Raw genomic sequence first — 20619 nt, 5'->3', positions numbered from 1 at the left:
TCTTGTCATTTGATCTTATATAAAAGGTGGTAATTATATAATGCATAAAGCTTATTAAAGTATTAATGAATAATATTCATGCATGTAAATCTTTGTGACTTTTTAAAGGGCGGCTAGTCTTTGCTATAGTCATATTTGACAACAAGGTTGACTGCCTCATTCTAGACGACGTTCCTTAATGGCTTACAATCTGTACGTTCATTTGGAGTGACCTTTATACAACCATTCACCATCCATCATACTGAATGGAGTTGGTGACACTTACCTAGTGAGGAGAGGACAAGCAGGGCTTTTTGCTGCATGCCAGAGGTCTGAAGAGGTCTTCAAGAAATGGCTGGATGAGATCCTTGAATGAATTAGCTACTCACAACTGAGCAAGCTGAATGGCGTCTTCTCATTTGCAGTCTTTTTAGGTTCTTACCGGAGAGCTGCAGGTTGCATCATAATCAGACAGCTAACCACAAAGAGGGCAATTGTGTGCTAAGTGCCAAAATGTTGAGTTGAGATTTTAAAGATGTGCTGTGCAGCATATGTACCATATTAATACCTCTTATTGTCAAAATCTTAAATGGCAAAATCTACTGTATGACTGCAGTTACAAGGGAAACACAAATATAATTGCATATCAGCTGGTAAAGTGACCGGAGTGTACTGTACAGTATCTTATGGTCTAACACAATCTCTGTTAATAATTTCAGTGATTTCAGATCTGATTTCAAATCTTCAGAACTAGGATGCTTACAAACCCAAACAGTATATTCTGACTTCACTTCAATGCTTTCCTTCATCTTTGGAACTTCAATTAGTTATTGTAGTTCATGAGGCCATGTTTACAATATTTTTGAGAAGTCTTACAAACAGTTTGGTACAGCACATTTTATTTATGCCTGGGCTTTATCACATTTCACTGCAAATCCTTTGTAGCGTTCACTATATGATTTATGTTTCTTACATGTAAAATGTTAACACTATTGAGAAGGATGCTGCTGATTATGTAGCATGCCACATAGAGAATTTACATCACTTTTGGACTGACAGTTTAATTTTTTATCACTTCTATTTTCAGATGCACGCTTCAGATGCTAAAAGGTTCACAGAGCAGCACTGGGTGAAATGGGAAACCTACTATACTGGTACACTAATATTAGCTTACAGGAGGCCGAAAAGGTTACTGGTACTAGAAGCACTTCAGATTAACAAAGCTTCAGGGTATATTATTATACTAATTATACTGTTATAATTACATACAAGTAGTAACAGTAGTGTAGTACGGTAGTGTAATAAAATCAAAAATAAGATTATTTAATCAGTATAAAAATTGGGTTCTGACAAAAAATTGCCGGGCAAGCAAATAATAAAGAATTAAAATATCTATTCAGTCAAGTGAAACTATGGTACGTGGTCTCTTATTCTACAGCACAACTTGATTATAAAGTAATAAAAAGGCCCAAACGTTTATATACAATATTCACACTAAATCACACTGTTCTACAACACATCATGTTACATCATATAGAATAGCTACATGAAGAATCAATAATGACTGTACAATTCTTAAAGTATATCCTTATAATCCGAATGCGAAAACACTTTAACAAGCCATAGAAAGAGAACCTGCATTCTAATCAACAAAATGGACGCTCAGCACGACTAAATCTCCCTCTCTAAACAGATGCTCACAAATGAACAAGAACCAATTTCCCCATTCTATACAGAAGCATCACTAAAATAGTAGAGTTGTTTTAGCCTATGGATTCTGATACAAAGGAAATCAGAATTTCCAAATAAAATGACAGCAAAACCAATAATCTTTCAGGGTTCATATTACCTGAACATAACCTGGTTTCAAATCGAATTTAAGGATGATGATGATAATATTCAATCTTCCTTCTTCCCTTCACTCTGTCTGTATATCTGCTCCTGTATGTATTCTGTCCTGAAACAGATTTGTCCTCTTGTCCATGCTTATTGAGACAAGCTCAGTGACCCCACTAAAAACTTTCTGTGGAATATTTGTGTTTTAATAAAGCTGTTTCAAAGATCCAGCAGTGACTTTTTCTAACCTTAGTTAATGTGTAGGATCTCCAATTGCCTTGGTTTCGCTGTCATTAGATCAAGGTCACATCCTGTCATGTGTGAGGAAGCCAATGTGCGACAGTTTCGCCACAATAAAAGACATGCAGGTGCCTTTCACCCCCAGCACATTCTAATTTCTTCTTTCTCATTTAGGGACTAGGAGCAAGATAGAGATGTTTGGAAGTTTAAATGGCATTTCTTCATTTTTTTTCAGGTCATTTTTTCCTTTGTATTGTATCTTTTTTAGTGTATAATATAAACTATTAACATTCTGTGTGCATAAGCCAAAAAGAAAGAATGTAAATAAAAATGTTTCCCTTTTTTTGTCTACATTAACACTGTGAAGATACAATTGTTCAGATAATAATGCCTCATTCAACTGCTGTACCAGCATTCAAATGCTTTGCACCAATACTCCACCATAATTACCTATGATAAGATAAGCCCTATATTCTTAAGACAGGATGGTCAGCCTGGAGGCCAGGAGAGATGGCGATTAGCTGTGCATCTGCACTGTCCAGATGGCAGAGTGGATTTATCACACTGTGCCCCATTCCCAGTCTCAGGGCAGCAGTCTTGTTTGCTGGAGAATTACAACAGTGCTGAAACTAGACACGAGTGGACAGAGACAGAGACTCTGGGCAGCTCTCCTGGATGTGAAGTAGCCAGAGTGGCCAGGTAAGGACTTCGTGCTGTGTCTAAACAAGTTTGTCTCGTAGGGATCTCGTTTCAGCCATGTGATCAGAATCTCAAGGCTATTATGGAAGCCGTTTCCCAATGATAAAAACGTAAAAAGAAGTAAAAGCATTGGTGTAGTTCCATAGTTCTCCACAAAAAGAAATATGGTTGTAAATGCTGAGGTACAAGCCTTGTAGAAAGAGAAAAACTACAGCTCCTGCAACTGCTATTACAGCTCTTAGAGTACTACCACAGTCTGTTGTTTTTACTGTATATTTGCACTGTAATGTAAAATGTGAATGTGCCTGTGTCTTATATATATTGTAATGTCTACATGTTCCATACTGTGAGCATATAGTGTGCCTGTGTTGTGACTTCCTCATCTTTTGTATATTGTCCAATGTAACTATGTCAGTAACGTTAATGCTCCTTTTGCACCTGTGTAGGTTTTGTGTTGAGCAGGTGCCAAATGTACCAAGGCAAATTCCTGTACCTGACACATACTGGCGAATAAAAGTGATTCTGATTCTGATCGCAGACCATAAATTAAGAAGAATAAGCATGTGTGGAAATAGAAAAATTCTTAGTCTGTTGCTGCTTTCAATCAATCAGAATGCTAATTCATTCACACTTACGCGACAGAAAAGACTAAACCTAAAGAAGAGATTACAGTTACCATTGCCATTTACTATGGCAAAAGAGGGGGAACCATATTAACATGTCCTGTTGTTACTGTATGCTACAAAAATATAATGGCCTACATCTTACAGAAAAAGGAAGGAAAAACATGGAGATTTAAGGGTGGGGGGACAGTGAAGAATGAAAGACAAATCTTGCCTGTTGCATGTAGGTTTTAGACCCATCGAGTTATTTCGTGAATGGTGCTGTGGAATGCTTGAACCTGGTGCTGCAGTACAGGAAGGTGAAGGGTGAGACGAGTGTAAACCCAGACCAGCGCTGATTGGAGTGGAGCCAAGGCCTGATTTAGAGACTCCTGGGATGGCTGTGCTCCTCCTGCTGTGTGCGCCGGCTCTGCTTCTTCCAGCTCTGACTGCTGTCCAGGGTCACGAGTTCACCTTGTACAGGATGCAGCAGTACAACCTGCAGCAGCAGAAATACGGTAGGAAACTCCCTCTTTATACACAACCCATGTCTGGCATCATTCTCCCTGCTGTCTCCTGTCACAGGGGGCCTTTTGGGTCAAGAGGAAGAAATGAGAACTCCACTCCAAGTTATTACAGAGGAGTTTGGCTGTTAAGTGAAACCAAGTATAGAGCACACATGGCCTGTAACTTCATACATTGTGCTGAAATGTGACCCTGTCTATAAAGGTATATCTCCTATATTCTTACTATAGTAGTCCAGTAACTACTCATAAATGTTACTATTCTGTAAGAGTATTATATATTTTACAGGAGATTTCCATGTGAAGTTGGAATTGAGTGTGCCATTTACAGTATGTGAATTTGGCACAGTAAATTTAGGCGGTATTGTTGACCTTTTGCTGGCATTTAACATTTGTATAACATGTCTTGATTTTGCATTGGCATGGTTTCTAACAGTTTGTACAGTATCACTATTTTTACCGTGTTTTCAGTGTGCTTTATAAAACTTCATAAAAGTGCTGCAGCACTAAAGAACCCCAGAAGGAGAGCCCCATCAAAATGTGTAAAGCTAATGGTTTACAAGACCAATTGACTCAATGTTCCTGATGAAAAACAGCTTCCCATGACTGTATACATGCTGTAGAGGACAAGCTGCATTACAGACTTGCTGATTGGTGATGGGTTGGGTTTCACTGATGATCACACTGTGGATTATGTTGTTCAATGCTATGTATGCTGTCTGACACTTAGGGACCAGGTTGAATAGGCAGCTGTTGTTTGGATTGGGAAGCGTTTAAATTGAGATTAGAGATCTAGTAGAAGGTTATCATAAATCAGAGGTAATGCTTAGATTTTAAAGGGGCCCCTTGAATTTGCTTACTGTGCATGTGGGAAGGTCTAGTTTACACTGTGATCCTGTGGTGGAGTATTTACAGAGACAATGAGCCGATACCTCAGCTATATGAATATACTGTATATATAGTTATATTATTAATTTTATATTTATATTTTATATACATTTTTTTACATACCTGTGATGTGTTAACAACTATTGCCCCAGAAATGACACATTGACATCAATAAACCATGAGGTTTTCTAAAATGCATTTCAGCATTTATTTATGAATAATGATTATCCAATGTGGGGTGACACTGTAGCACGGTGGTCAACATTGCTTCCTCACAGCGCTGGGGCCCTGGGGTGCTATCTGTTTGGAGTTTGTATTTTTTCCCCATGTTTATGTAAGTTACCTCTGGGTTCTTCAGTTTCCTCCTACAGTTCAAAGGCATTCAGTACTGCTAGGTTAACTGGCTTCTGATAAAATTAGCTCTAATGTGAGGCGTGTTTGTCTGTGTGGTCCCTGTGATGGACTGCCTTGTGCCCGTTTGCTTGAATAGCCTAGGGTTCCCCCACAACTCTAAATTAGATAAAACAAATCGAAAATGGACGAAAGGATTATCCAATGCACAAATAGTGCCTAAAATGATTTCATCCCCTCATACTCAAGCTGTAATGAATGATATACTGTTGTATTGTCCTTTAAGTGCCTATATCTTGAGAAAGTAAAATAAAATACAAAAATAATTCCAGAAACAAGTTCTAGTTTTACATTTATTTGGACTTATCGAATTTTTTGCTTCTGTTATTTACGTAGTAATGATAAAATAGATATGACCGACAGATGCCTATATAACCTGTTTGGTGGTGTTGTGGCCTATCTGAATTTGGTTCTGGTTCCTTAGGTTGTCGTGGAGCGCTAGTGGTAGCTGAAGCCCGCACAGTGGAGGAGAGGGTTCTGACTCGGCGGTGTGTGGTGATGAGGCTTGCAGACTTCACTCTGGACCGGTACCAGGATGCCCTGAGACACAATGCAGCCTCTGTGCTCATTCTGGTGCCACAAAACATCTCATCTGTCCCTCAGGATGTTATCCAGGTACAGTACCATAGACACCACCCACAGCACAAAATTTTAATACAAAAGCACTCTGTTTATGGACCATGAAAAACAGTACTGCACTGTCCATATCAGGCTATTATAGATATTACACATACTAGGAACTGGTAATATATTGTTGTGTCAAACAAATGACAGCAATTCGGGTGTCTGTGTAGCAGAAGTCTTTTTTATTACATATGCATATGGGAGCCTAGCTCTTGCAGGCCAGACTCAAAGAATTATTACAAAGAAAGCTTTTTATACAGCAAAGTCTCTAAAACCTGTCCATAAAAGGGATTTGACATTGACTGTGCACATGAAGAGCAGTCAAGCAAGTTCCTCATTGTTTTTGTAACTTTGCCAGGAACATATGGCAGTTATGCATTGCAACATAACATACGTTGACAATTCAGTATATATAGATAAAAGCAGAACTACATACTATACTTTCACAACGATTGGAGTGGAAAGTTACAAGATACAAGTGTATAAAATATAAAAGACTTATACCTAAATTAAGAATATTTCCCTCAGTATTGATAAACAAACTTGTCCGTATTGGTTCAAGACATAAAAAGAGAATCACACTAAGAGTATCAATGAGATCTTTTTTGTTTTAAAAAAGTTTTCAACCTTACAAATCTGCAAACCAAAAAAAGCAGCTGATTTAGACTAATTAATCATAAACCAAAACTTGCCCATGAATGAAAAATGTAATTTTAAAATGAATAATTATTGCAGCTCTACCACGCACCCAGACAGTTCTCGACAAAAAGATTTATAACCATTTACAAATCATTTAATTTAATTTAAAACCTGGAGCTGAGAAAATTGCTTTTCCCTCTGTGTTTAAATAGACATGGTGTGCTAGTATGTGTTCTTCTTAAAATGTCTCTTTAGGTGAAATGTACAACAGCATTGACTTATTTACTGTATAAATACAAAGGATCAAAACAGATCCAAGGCTCAGACTCATTACTGTACTTAATTCTCATTATCATTAAAACGTGCTGAAATATTTGGGGATCAAAATGAAGATACAAGCATCTTGAACTTTGCATTCTACCCCAAATGAACACCTTTTCATTGGAAAACATGAGAATTATTTTATTAAAATTACCAGATGAAAATCCCTAACATGCACTAAAACTTAATAAAGTCCATTTTTGCATGGACAAGCACACCCAGAAGGCAAACTGAGATGCTACAAGAACTGATAGATACTGTAAGTGAGGCTTTACATAAACTTTATAAACCAATTATTTAAAATGAAAATGCTCTATGAAATACAGCATATCACGTCCATGAGCATTAGGTCAAAAAACATTTGACAAGAAAGCTGACATTTTTAAACATCCTATACATCTGCAGTCATCAATGTAAATTGTACAGAAATCAACAATTGTACTGTATATGTTCTCTCTCCCTCTCTGCAGGATTGCTAAACATGAAAGAAATATCACAGATTTATGTAGTTTTCCATAAACATTTTTTTCATTAAAACAAAATAATCAAATTGAAAAATTCAACTCATCATAGATAAAAATAAAATAATTTACAGGTTAGTCCACAGTATTCCTCCTTTTACCACACAAACTTCATTCTACTGTATATTACCCAAAAAACCTGAAATACACCCAGCTTCTAATATATGAATTCAGTCATGGTCAGCAGGAATGGACAGATGTTTTGGACTTATTTGGGCTCATTATCATGGTGTAGCTAACTTTGGCCAGTGAGACAGTTATGTAGTGTAGGTATTTTACAAGGAATTTGATTGACACTGGATTGTCATGACCCTTGCCAGGAATAAACATATTTCTGGTAATGGATTTCTTTGTGAAATGGCCAGTGCTCATTTAACGTTTTTACTCCCATAATTAAAGAAACTGCTTGCTCTTAAACACCACCATAACCATTAATGGTATTCCTTGTTAGATGGATATTGCAATGGACATCGCTTTTGTTTGCTGCATCACTACTGACTTGTATTGTCTACTCATGATTCTCAAACACCCCATTACAGGTGAAGTTAGTTGTTGCCTTCAGCATCACTTCTGCCGGGTGAAGTACAGAAGCTGTGGCAAGGAAAACTAAAACATGATTCAGTGCTTGTTTTACCTTCTGTGTCCTGGCAGAGGTTCATGGTGAGTGAGGCAGAGGTGGTGATAAATGACACTCTGATGCCGGTCTATGCTGCTATGGAGGAAGAGGAGCTACTCTCGATGTATGAAGAGATGAAGGCTGCCTCTCTGGCACTGCAGTCTTCCTCACCTCTGCAGGGTGAGGTACATTAGGGACCCCTTGAGAAGATCCTCTCCTAAAACGGTATTCTTTTCATGGAGAAACTTCCTCTAGTTACCCAGAGAATCCAAAAAAGAGAAGAGGAATTTCCAAAATTATAATTGTTTTGATAACATTAATCTTTTTCTAAAGGAGTATTCACAATGGTGTCAAACAGACATTGTAGGAAATGTCTGCAATGTCACTGCACGTAATTTCAACAGGCTTCCTGCTGTATCACTGTCAAAACAGAACATTTTCCATTGTGCTCCTCTTTTCAATATTTTTCCTTTTTTTGTACAGATGCACAGTTCTGTGACGGTCTTCTTCAGAATTCAAGCCATATTGTTTTAAACTACAAGTAATTCCTGACCTGCATTTTGTACTGGGAAAATGTAGACCTGGAGTCACTGGCTTTGCAGATGACAAAGTTGACATATTAGCTACTATAACTGTCACCATGTTATATATAACATCACCACTGCAATATAACATCATATTCACTGCTCAAGTGTAGTTTACATTGGGTTGTTGTGATCACTTTTTTCACATTTCTGCGGTTTTGAATGTTTGTGATGTTTCTGAACACTGTGCATGTACTGTAATATCACTAAATGACATTTTTTTCTCACTCAGAGCTTAATTAATAATCAAGGTTGCTATAGTGGTAGAAAACTCTAAGGTAGGCTTTGAGTAAATTGTCGAAGCTCATAAAATACATATGTCATACATTATGATTGTGTCTAAGGTGGATATAACTGTGTTCTCTCCCTTTAGTCCTTTCCAGCATGGTGACAGCAAATGGGTTCCAGATATTTGTTGGCAGTGATATTCCCATCAAGCCCATCAGTGACACAGCGTTCATCACTCTGGAGGTGAGATTGGCTGAAAATTGTTGTTTGTGGACCACATTCATGCATCATGTTTGTTAATTATTTTCAAACGTAGTAAGTACCTTATTTTGGGAAAACAAAGTTAATAAGATCAATAATAACCCAGACCTTAGCTTCCAGTCACCCTTGTCTCATTTTATGGTCAAACCCCATCATCATAAGTCCTTTTGCAAGGCAATAATAAAATGCAGAGTACTACAAAAGTTGAATTAAGTAGCGCTAATATTTTTTTTAATAAAAAGTGAACACGTAATAAAAACATGATACCTGCCTGTGCCTACATTCTCATTTTAGATCAATAAAATCTCATTTTTATTAATTAAAAAGCTGAATTTTCACAGTATATTGTAAATTTAAAAATGTTAACTGTAATGAACTTTTTAATTTCTGATCTCCATCCATCACTGTACAGGAATAGCCTGTAACAATTAATTCTAGAGACTAACAGCAAGGATTGTTAATGTGTGCCAAAGTAACTGCAACTGATTCTCAGTGTTCAGCCAAAGACTAACCAACAGCTGGACAATTAGACAGATATAAGATACACATGAAGGTCCCAGGATAGAACATTCTATACAGTACGTTTCAGGATGTGTCCCCATGCTGGTTCCATCACATCCACTTATTTTACTGTATGGAAACATTGTGAAGACCTAAATTTATCCTATCTACTAAAATACAACCATATACTGTAGCTGCAGCTTGCAAAACATATGAAAAGTGTCTTTCTTGTGCCCTTTACCCACTTCTATAAAACCACAGAAGAACTGGATTACTGTTCTGGAGAGTATTGTGAATGCACAGAACAGAGTTTGCAAAATAAAATAAAAAAACACTCTTTTAGCATCTGAGAGCATACTACAGTATACCACAAGTCAACATGAATTTGAAACAAAAATCAGAAGTTGTGGTCAAGTTACAGAGTGATGAAAAGTTTCTGCTACCTGACCAGATAGATACAGTAGATCTTGGTTTTTAACTGTGTTACAGGGGGTTCTGTTTGGAACAGGAGAGGACCTGCCCACAGTTGTCATTACAGCTCATTATGACTCCTTTGGGATAGCGCCTGTAAGTCACCTTTAGGTCCTGTGTCTAGGCTAAATAAAATATGGCTTCTCAAGCCATTGTATAGGTACTGACTATAAAAGGGTTTGTGCAAAGACTCAGAATACTGCTATGAAATAAAGGAACAGTTGCAGATATTTCTTTTTGGGGAACTGAAAGCAACATTAAACATCCTGGGGTATTCTAAGGAACAGAAAACAAGTTAAGAAAAAAAAAAGAACAGCTTTTCTCAGAATGGAAGTTGTGCTGCTAAGATTTATGAGAAAATATCTGTAGCAATGGGATTTGGTGCCTCAAGGAGATAAATCAAATCCTTCTGGCAAAAGGATGACTGTTAATTACCCTAATTAGCCTTTCACTGCTGGGAAGCTGAAAAGGGCATTGTCAATTATCTCAAAACCATATTGTAATGTACGATTAGGAATATATTGTTAAGATGCCATTACATGAATTTCTACATTTTTTTAAGTGCCTAAACATTTTCATACAGTGTGGCGTTTTCAGAATACTTGTTAGGAATATTTTGGTTTAAATTATAATTATTTTCTAGTCCTCAGGCCACTACCATTGTTCTGTACTGTACTGTATACTATACCTCTACTGTACACCAACTTCCCAGCTCTTGTGTTTCTTTGTCCTACAGTGTATGGCTTTAGTACTATTTTGAGCTAATTTTGTCACCCTCTGTTACCTGGAATTTACTTCAGAAAGAGATACAGTATGGTTTTACCAAAACAGAATCATAAAAAGGCCAAAAAGACTAAAGTACTAAAGTAAGTACTAAAATGTGCATATATTGTAAGAAGCTAAATGTTTAAAATGAAAAAGGGCAAAGCAAAGTTACAGTACAAAGCAAAACAATATGTGCTGGTTTGCTAAACAGATATCACAGTAAGTGAGATGATAATCTTTTTTGGCTTTTTGTGCTTTTTTGACTGTATTGGTACAGGATGACTATTACACCCACTGCAAAAGTAGATTCATGGTTGCTTATGAACAGTCCCAGTTTTGTTATCAGAATTCTGTATTTTATAATGCTAATTTAAAATATAGTATGCCGGGCCAATTTCTGAAATGCTGAAAAGCAGGAATACCTGCTTTGCTTGCTGTGTAACTCTGTGTGCTTGACAGTGGCTCTCATATGGAGCGGATTCCAATGCTAGTGGTGTGGCTGTTCTCCTGGAGCTGGTCAGACTCTTCCACAGACTCTACAGTGACGCCCACAGTCAGGCCAGGTAAATTACACTGAGGCCGGAGAGAAAGGAGCTTCAGGTTGAGAGTGAGAGGGAAATTTAAGGAAAAGCAATGAAGCAGTCCTGTAGGTGTCAGCGATTGCGAAAGTCCACCTAATGTAGATTATGAGGGAGGGAAGTGGAGATACAGATATCAGAGAAGTGTAGGTAAGGCATAATAATAATAATTTATTAATAATAATAAACTTTATTTTATATAGCGCCTTTAAAGGTGGCTTCTCAAAGCACATAACAGTGAAAGAACATGGAGTGAGAGAACATTTTAGGAGAGAGTGATTAACATTAGAAATCACTTTCAAATAAAAAAAAAACAGTGAAGGCTAACCTACAGTACAACAATGTGTTTACTTTTTGTCTCAGGTACAATATTCTTTTCTCTCTAATGGGAGGAGGGAAGTACAATTACCAAGGAACAAAGAGGTGGATTGAAGAAAATCTGGACCACACAGGTGGGTCAGGAGGTGGTGTGTGAATTGTTTAAGGGGGACAGAGGATAGAAATTGGGGGAAAAAAATCCATTGAATTTATTATTATTTGAGGAGGTTTTTTGATTAGTTTGTTCCATTAACCTGTCTCCAGTGAAACTGGTAATTTTTCATTTGCAAAAAACTCTGTCCACATAATAAAATAACCCACAGTTTGGGATTTTTACAGATTTTTTTTGCTATTGTCTTTGAACCACTTTCATGTTATTCTAAAAGTTACCCAGTCTACAGTATATCTGTGACTTCTAGAACAGTAGTTAGAAAACATTGCTATACAGAGTGAGATGCTTACTGGTATTCTCTGAGACAAATGTACCTTTACCAAATATGAAAAAAGACCAAACTGATGCATGAATGCCCTCTGTTCTGTGTCTACAGAGTCTAGCTTGCTTCATGAAAATGTGGCCTTTGTACTGTGCCTGGACACATTAGCCAATGGTGAAGGGCTCTATCTTCATGTATCCAGACCTCCGAAGCCTGGGACAATACAGCATGCTTTCATTCAAGAGCTGGATCAGGTAAGTCTTGTGCTAGACTGAGTTTTCTTTGTGTCCCAGACTGACACCAGTTTTGAAAGTCTCATGCTGGATGTGCTGGATGTGCTGTCACTTCCACAGGAGAAAGATATCTGAGCAATACTGTCTCCCTTGGATTCTGTGGCTACCACATATCTAGATGTGACAGAATTCCTCTTTTTAATTTGGCTGACACTTATATCCAAAGCAACTAATATTTTTAACCCTTTATGGCGAGACCAATCACTTTCTAAATGCATTTCTCAAGTCACAAACTATAGAAATGATCCTGATATTTTACTGGAACTATTCAGGCAAAGTACAGCAACACCCACAACAGTGTTTTACATGGGATTCAAACCCACGATCTTCCAGTTATAAGTGTGGGAACCCTGCCACGGCTACACAATGTTGCCATATACTGTATGGAGTTGAATATGATCTAGGAAACACCAATAGATTATGACAGGGTTAATGTTTGACAAGTGAGAATCCTAAAATGGATTTTATTTGAGTATTGATAGAAAGTTAACTCTCAAGCACGTGGAATAAGAAAGTAATATGATACTTACATTAGGTGTACCTACTCTGTCATTGATATTGTTCTTTATGGGATTTACAGTATAAATTTGGTCCATGTGAGCATATTAAAAAAAAAACTGTAGAAACAAAAGGCCACAGCTTTGATCCACATGGTTCGGGAGTTTCTGTTTCACTTGAACCTATCCGAACCAGTGTGCCATAATCATTCTTCTCTGTCTAGCAACGGCAACTATTTAAAGACTGATAACACCTGCCATTGTCAGCACCCATTGAGTCATACAGTTATGGATTCCTGCCTAGGTCTACCCTTTCAGGTAGAGTCCAGTGAGTATTTCTCCTTTTATTTTCTCTCTGGAAGGTGATATCTTCCCACTTCCCTTCAGTGAAGTTCGGAATCGTCCACAAGAAGATTAACCTGGGGGAGCGGGCGCTCTCCTGGGAACATGAGCGCTACGGGATGCGTCGCATTCCTGCCTTCACCTTGTCCCACCTGGAGGATCCCCGCAGTGGGCTGAGGGGCTCCATCCTGGACACGGTGTGAGTCTCAGCAGTGGCTTCTCCTTCCTCCTCCTTCACAAAAGGAAGGAGTCATTCTTTAAATACTGTGGACCCTGTAAGATCCATTTTTTAAGTTTGGTTCAGAAGCATTATTAAGTGTTTTTGCTGTGGTTTCACTTCAAAGGGAAAGTTCTTATAACAATATTTGATTATTAAAAAGGTAAAATAAAACCTAAAGTACATAAAACCAAAGGTGAGAGAAAAGTGACATCATAAATACATTGTGTACAATTTTATAAATATGTAGTTCTCATAGTTTAGCCTACATAAATGTATATACAGTACTGTATATAAAGTACTGTAGGTAACATATGAAGATAATTTCTTTACCCTTCTAATTGTCTTTCAACTGAATTAATGCATTTTTAAAAGCTAATTTTGTTGGAACAGTAACCAAAGAATTTAAGTCTCTTCTCTGGACACTTTTCTGTTGTCCAGCTGAATTTCCTATCTTATTTTTACCAGAAAAAAAGTTTGTCTACTTTTGCTTTGTAAATTATCCCAGTCCCTAAAATCTGCATTTGCTTGGTATGTGTTTGTACTCAGTTGGAGGGTTGAAGTACAAAATTAGAGATGGAATTAAACTTTGTGATTTACAGTAGAAAGTTTTACGTTTTGTGTGTATGAGTGAATCTTGTGTCTTGTTCCTAAGGACCCAGACTGACATGAAGAAACTAAGGCGTAATGCTGTTATAATAGCAGAATCCATGGCACGATTCATGTACAACTTAACTAAAAAGGTACAGTATCTTTTCTTTTTTGCGTAGAATTCATTTTAAAATACAGTGTGAACAAGACATGTGCTAATTATCTAAGAGAAATATATTTAAATACTGTAACGAATAGGGGTGCAGTAATTACAAAGTAAGGAGGTTATTCAATAACAAATTCAAATAAGAATCAGGTCCAACTACCAACTTACTAGGCAAGCAAATAATAAAGATGAATAATTTCATCCCCTAAAGCCAGGGGTTTACTGAGCATTACACAGTGCAGTACAGGTATGTGTGCCTTCTGCTTTCCAGCACAGCTTCATAATCGAGTAATGTCAAGATCCAAACTTTAGAAAGAACAAACATTTATCAACAATAAATAACACAACTTCACAAACACGCCACATTACACAGCATACAATGGTAACAGATATTAACAGGTCTGTGAGCTCTAGTGCCCTGTCTTTTACAGACATAGGAAACACAGAATACTGTACTATCCTTTTAATCTAAATACAACACAACACCTTAATAGGTGTTGGCCAAAGAGAAATAAAATGCTTAACCGGGACTACATCTCCCTCTCTAAATAGATGCTCACAAATGAATGGTAACAAATTTATCTATTCTAGAGATAAGGCATCACTAAAATAGGAGAGACATTTGTCGATTGAGGATTGGACAACAAAGGGAATCAGAATTTCCTAGAATAAATAAGACAGTCATCTTTAACAAAGCTCAGAGTTGAAACCCATTTAGATTACCTGGGCAAAATCTGGTTTCAAGCCTGATTTGAAAGAGGTCCTCCATCACAGCACAAATGTCAGTGATGATGATGAATGGTGATGATGATGTTCGTTCCTGTTCTTCCTCTGTATGTCTGTTCCTGTACTTTTGCTGCGGTCCATTACTATGGAGACCAGGTTACAGACCTCATTAGGAATGGCCAAAAAGTGAAGTTAATTAACTCAAATAAATTAATACACTCATTTAATCAGCTGTACCTTTTGCCCTGTTTGCTTCTCTAGGTCCTCAATATCCCCATTGACAGCTATTGCATACTTCATATGGAAACTAGCTCTATTTAAATATCTGTCTAAATGGATCAGTAGGAGTTTCCATTATATTCATATCCACATGTAAATTCTTCCATTTCATGGTGGATGTGGTACCGTACAGTGAAACATTGTTTAATTTAAATCTGTCGCTCACACAAACACAAAGCTAGAGAAAATGTTTTTGGGGTTATGTCAGACCTGTCAGAAAATTATATTCACACTGCAGTGATACACATTTTTTCAGCTTTCCATGCATTTAGAATGCAGGACTTGAAGTAAGCTTTAATGAATAAAAAAGCATCTCTACTAACCTCCCACTGGTGTTCAATTTCATATTTGTTTCAGGGTTCCCCAAAAGAGCTTCCTGTTTTCAGAGGCCACATGGTAAGAAAATCATGCAGTTCTAAATAACAGAGCAGGGAATACAGGAATACTATCAAGAGTTTAGGAATTCTATGTTGCTGCCCTCCAGTGTTTGTAACATGCCATTAAACCAGTTGTAGCAAATGAATGGAATCCACCCATAGTATCTTACCCCATCTCCTGTTTTTGGAAGTAAGGAAAATACTTTAATCTCTGCATCTTATAGATTTTTTGTCATTATTTGTAAGCTTTGTGTGTGTATTTAGTATTCTTTTCCTTTCATTGTTTTGATACATTAACATATTTACATAGTGATAAGATCACTAAACTAAACTTTTTACATCCACACAGCTGAACCTGAGGTTTGATTTCTCATTTAGCAGTTCTACACTGTGGTCCTGAAGGACCCCTTGTTTTCGTTCCTACTAAATTGTCAATCGCTTAACACCTTACCCTTTTTCAAGAGCTGAAAACAACTGAACAGGTCAAATCACCTGATTATGCAGTTAATTAACAGCTAAATTAAACAGAGTTCAGAAGGACATAACACCAGAAAAGACAGGGTCTTTCAGATTGTGTGTCCCTACTGGATGAGCTTGTGCTAACAAGGTGAGTGAAGCCAGTAATAGAAATATTCTGGCTTCCCAACATGAAATAGAAAACGGAATGTCTCTGCTATCACTTGACGGCATCTGAGTGTGCTATAAAACAAATTTCCCACATGGCACAATAAAGCTTAAATTGAACTGACTACAGATAAAGTATAAAACACTGATGTGATTCAAGGGAATACAGTAATACCAACTGTAAAAATAGTACAGCATCTGTATTTTCACAGTCCCCCAAGTGCAAAGCAAACATTTGTTGTGGTAGGGTGCTCCTTCATAGCACAGGTACTGTGTCTTGGTTAACTATGCTGGCAGGTCATTGACTGGCATTAAGAATACTCATACAAGTAAATGTTTTAAAAGCTCAGTTTGCAGAATTGCAATCCTAAATATACAATCTCTATTCCATATCAAACAATTCTGATTTGCTTCTAGGAAGGAGTTTTCCTTTCCCAATAGGTAGGAATTTTGGATTGAGTCACTTGGGCAACATGATGAAGTGAAGCTTTAGCTGAAGTGAGTTTAATTGAATTTCAGTTATAGGGTTGGTGTTTAATGATTTAACAGTCTAAATTTTATAATCTGGACTGCTCGTGCTATACAGTCAGGACCACGAACACAGGATTTATTTTTACAGATAACAGGCAACATTCATGTTATTTTCATTTGTTCTTCATTCTGCATGTTCTTCGGTTGTTCATGTGAAGTCCTGGTCGTGCCCTTCAGGAAGGGTTGTGTCTGTGTCACTTGCAGGAAGTCCAAGAGAGCCGCATGTCCTCCCTGATGTCCTATTTGTCCTCTGTGCCACGTGCCTCTCAGCTCTTGGACCGAGAGCCCAGCCTGCAGCTCCTTATTTCCACACTAGAGCATGAGTTCAGCCAATATCTCCAGCATGTCCAGCGCCATGTCTTCCGCACCGACCGAAGGTATACTCTTCCAGCTCCAGTCACTGAACTAGTCCAAATAATGTTATACATTTGCAGACGGTGGTGCACTGCTGAGCATTGCTGACTCACAGTGCTGGGACCTTGGGTTCAATTCTGGACCTGGCAGCCCCAGGAAAATTGTCCCTGATGCAAGCGTGTGTGTTTGTGTCTGTGTGTGCCCTGCGATGGACTGTTGTCCTGCTCAGTGTGTATCCTGCCTTGCCGGGACAGTCTCTGGCTCCCCTGAGACCGCGTATTTGATGAAACAGTTAGAAGATGAATGTCCTATTCCATCACTGACAATGTACAGCAGAAAAGCTCAATAGAACACACATGGGGATAAAAGGAGGACTGTCTTTTCTTTGGCTGTTTACATGATTAAATCAGGCTTCCAAAACTCTCTGGCTGAATTCATGCTTTTAATCGTATACCATGACAGAACTAACTCACTTCTTAAAATAATGAAGTGTTACTACGTGCCTGTGCACAAAACTCAGCTGTAGTGATGATCAGGTTGGAATCCAAGTGCTAGCAATCAGAGAGCTGTGGAGGTTTCTGATGACACCTTAAGGCCTAGTTGTCGAAGCTCTCCGGAGACACCCTAGGGTGCAGTATTAAGTGGTTGTAGAAGCTGCAGCAGAGCCTAGAAGAGATCTGCTAGTGATGGTAACAATCACAAGTGAATCAGGCTGCTGACTAACAGTATACCGGCACTGCCATAGAAGTCGCAGCATAGGCTGGAGGCACACTGGTAGCGTCCATTGCGGTTGCAGAGGTAGGCGGCCAACTGAAAGGGGCTACAGCAGTCACTGCAGGGGAAGGCTGCTGACTCGACATAGACTGGCGTAAGTGAAGGGTCTGCAGCTGGAGCCAGGCAAGCAGAATGCACATTGTTGAGGCAGTTGCAATTAAAAGGTTATACTTACTGTTTTAATTATTTATTTTTATTATTCTAGGGATCCAGAAGTTGTGTTCTTTGATCAAATGAAACAAACCATGATGATGCACAGGTCTGTGAATTCAGATGGATCTTCCTTTAAGCCTATGTGCTCTCTTCTGATTTTTTTTTAAAGTTCAGAAACGTGGAATGCTGAGCCCTCTTTATGATATACGAAAGGACACAGAGAAATAGAAGTCCCTATTATAAGAGAGCATACGGTCAGATGTGCTGGTCCAGTGTGATCTAGTGACATTGTTGTAAGTTTCTTTGAAAAATATATTGAATTGATAGTGTGACTTTGTAGTTTGTTCCACATTCTCACCCTTGGCCTCCACATTTAAATTCTTGAACTTCATTGTCTTGTATACAAACATGCAGACTACACTGACCCCTCTATGAAGTCTCTAAAACTGCACTTTTTCTTTGAGTTATAATAATAAAGAAGTACGGACTCCCACTGGGCAAAAAAACTGTGAGTTGAGAAAGAGTTTGTTGGACTTTCAAAGATAATTATTAATCAACAAGGTAGAGACAGCAATTATTAACTGATGGATTCTTTATGTACAATGTGAGCCCACATCCTCATTTCCCTATGATATTTGCATTTCTAAAACATATGAACTTCTGAAGAAGGGACCTGCTACTACTTACAGTATGTAGTGTATGTATATGATGTTAGGTGTTACATGACCTATACTATCCATGACCAGCTACTAGTAGCTTGTTCTGCACTCTTTATGTGTAGTTGACCGATAGATTGCTCCTAGTTGGTGGCCTCATGGTAATTATTACAGTATGTGCTGTGCTGTTATCTGCAATTTTTATGCATTTTCTTCTTATGAAAGTTACTGTAGCCTTGTTTGTGTTTCTTTTTTTCTTCCCTAAGAGTGAAGCCTGCAGTGTTTGACCTGTTCCTGGGTGCCTGTATTGCTGCATATCTTGGAGTAGTGTATTATGCCATACAGGTGAAAGTTCACATCTTCTTTAGAAGTTCCCCTTTTAATCTTAATAGGTAAAAGGAAAAGGGTCAGGTTTTTGCTATTAGTGAATCAAATAGCTATATTGTTCTAGGACAAAACACAACATTTATTTTATGCTTCAAAGATGAGTAGATGTGTAGATTTTTAAATCATTGGGTTAATGATGGTTCAACACATTGTTCTGACAGAAGTCCAGGAAGAAACAGAATTTAATGGAGCAACATTACAATGTATTTTGATATATACTCAAACCAAAACTAAACTAACAAAACTTTCAGAGTTACTTTGAAACAAGACAGTTTCTTATTTCTTATTCTCTTTATTCTGTGAACAAGAGCTCCTGCCATTCCACTCAAATCTAATGTTTTATTAACTAGCATTGTAACATTGAGTGGATACAGATAACATTTTAGCTAAGCTGAATTGTTGAAAGGCATAAGCTTTTGTAGTGTAGAAAGTGTAAATAGTCCTGCAAATTCTAGACTCTAGAATTTGAATATACAATATTTGCTTGGAATGACAAACAAAGTTTGAGTTACTGTATGTATTAGAAGGATTAATAGGTGCAAACATACAACAAATAATTCACAATTTTGGAGACCAGTAACATTTTCCTTCATACTGTACATAAAGCAGATAGTTTCACGGACCCTCTTACCCATTTATTGTCATTTTTGTCACATAAAAGATATTGAGAAGAAGTTACATTACACACTTCAAGATGGATTCTTGATTAAACTGACTGCATACAGCGGATCACTCTTAGTCACTAGTTTTGCTTATTTATAAAATGCAGTTATTACAGAAGCATTCGGATGGACAACACCAGATGGAACTTCCCCTCAAAGGCAAATCTGGTGGATCTGGGAATTACAGAGAATTAGTCTGATGTTGTAATGACTCATGTGGTTAGCTCCCAAATAAAAAAAATATAGGGAATCATAGAATAACAGTATTTTTTCCAAATTGATCTCAGAATTTAGGACACATATATACGAAGATCACGAAGATGGCTATGAATCCAAAACAACAGTGATGCCCTGATTCAGCTGGAACTTGGAAGAAGCAGAAAAGGCACCGCTAACCAGAGAGGAAGCCCTGCTGTGGACCAGAGATACCTTAGAGCCACTGACAGCTGCCATTAACTTTAGAGTTCACTGTTCTGATACAGGAGGGACAAGCACAGGAAGGGATTTCCTTTTCATTCTAAGATTTTCCAGTTTTAGTCAAAATTATTGTTTTTATAACCTCTTTTTTTTAAGTGTTAAACTCTTAGGTTTCTTTGTCTGGGATTTGATAGAGAATTGCTATACAGTAGTTACTGTCCATGATACTGTATGTTGATATACTGTATAAGGTATCTGAGGAATGTTTAGGGAGAGATGTGTCTTTACTCTTGTATTGGAGGGTATGAGCTATCGGAGGAAACTATTTAGAGCTGTTTATTAAATGTCACATGAAACATAATGATGCGAATGCTGATAGAGAAAATGAAAAACTGCAATTTAATTAAAGAGAATCTTGGATTAATTTAAGAGCTTTTTGGATAAATTGAAAAATTCTGTTCATTATTGTAGTCTTCATGGTTCAGTTCAAACGATGGTAATACTTGTCTTTAAGTGGTGTATTAATATGAAGC

At 37.6% G+C, this 20619-nt stretch overlaps 1 protein-coding gene across 2 annotated transcripts; it reads left to right on the top strand.

Annotated features, from left to right (window-relative positions):
• Nucleotides 1-3693: 3693 nt before the first annotated feature.
• Nucleotides 3694-20340, top strand: LOC148837334 (BOS complex subunit NCLN). Of its 2 annotated transcripts, none has more exons than XM_088911405.1 (15): nt 3694-3874; nt 5604-5794; nt 7936-8080; nt 8858-8955; nt 9964-10041; nt 11170-11273; nt 11652-11740; nt 12155-12294; nt 13193-13371; nt 14045-14132; nt 15509-15547; nt 16888-17060; nt 18017-18070; nt 18887-18965; nt 19957-20340. In XM_088911405.1, exons 1-15 carry the CDS (start codon nt 3754-3756, stop codon nt 20014-20016), a joined length of 1638 nt encoding a protein of 545 aa, XP_088767531.1. In that variant the 5' UTR covers nt 3694-3753; the 3' UTR covers nt 20017-20340. The 2 variants fall into 2 exon arrangements, with proteins under 2 accessions (XP_088767531.1, XP_088767530.1); XM_088911404.1 differs by having other exon boundaries at nt 16861-17060.
• Nucleotides 20341-20619: the final 279 nt, after the last annotated feature.

This window comes from Atractosteus spatula, chromosome 3 (genome assembly GCF_055471065.1).
Source record: "Atractosteus spatula isolate fAtrSpa1 chromosome 3, fAtrSpa1.hap1, whole genome shotgun sequence".
Lineage (NCBI taxonomy): Eukaryota > Metazoa > Chordata > Actinopteri > Semionotiformes > Lepisosteidae > Atractosteus > Atractosteus spatula.
Note: the sequence above shows the minus strand (reverse complement) of the source record. Positions and strands in the feature narration are given on the sequence as shown.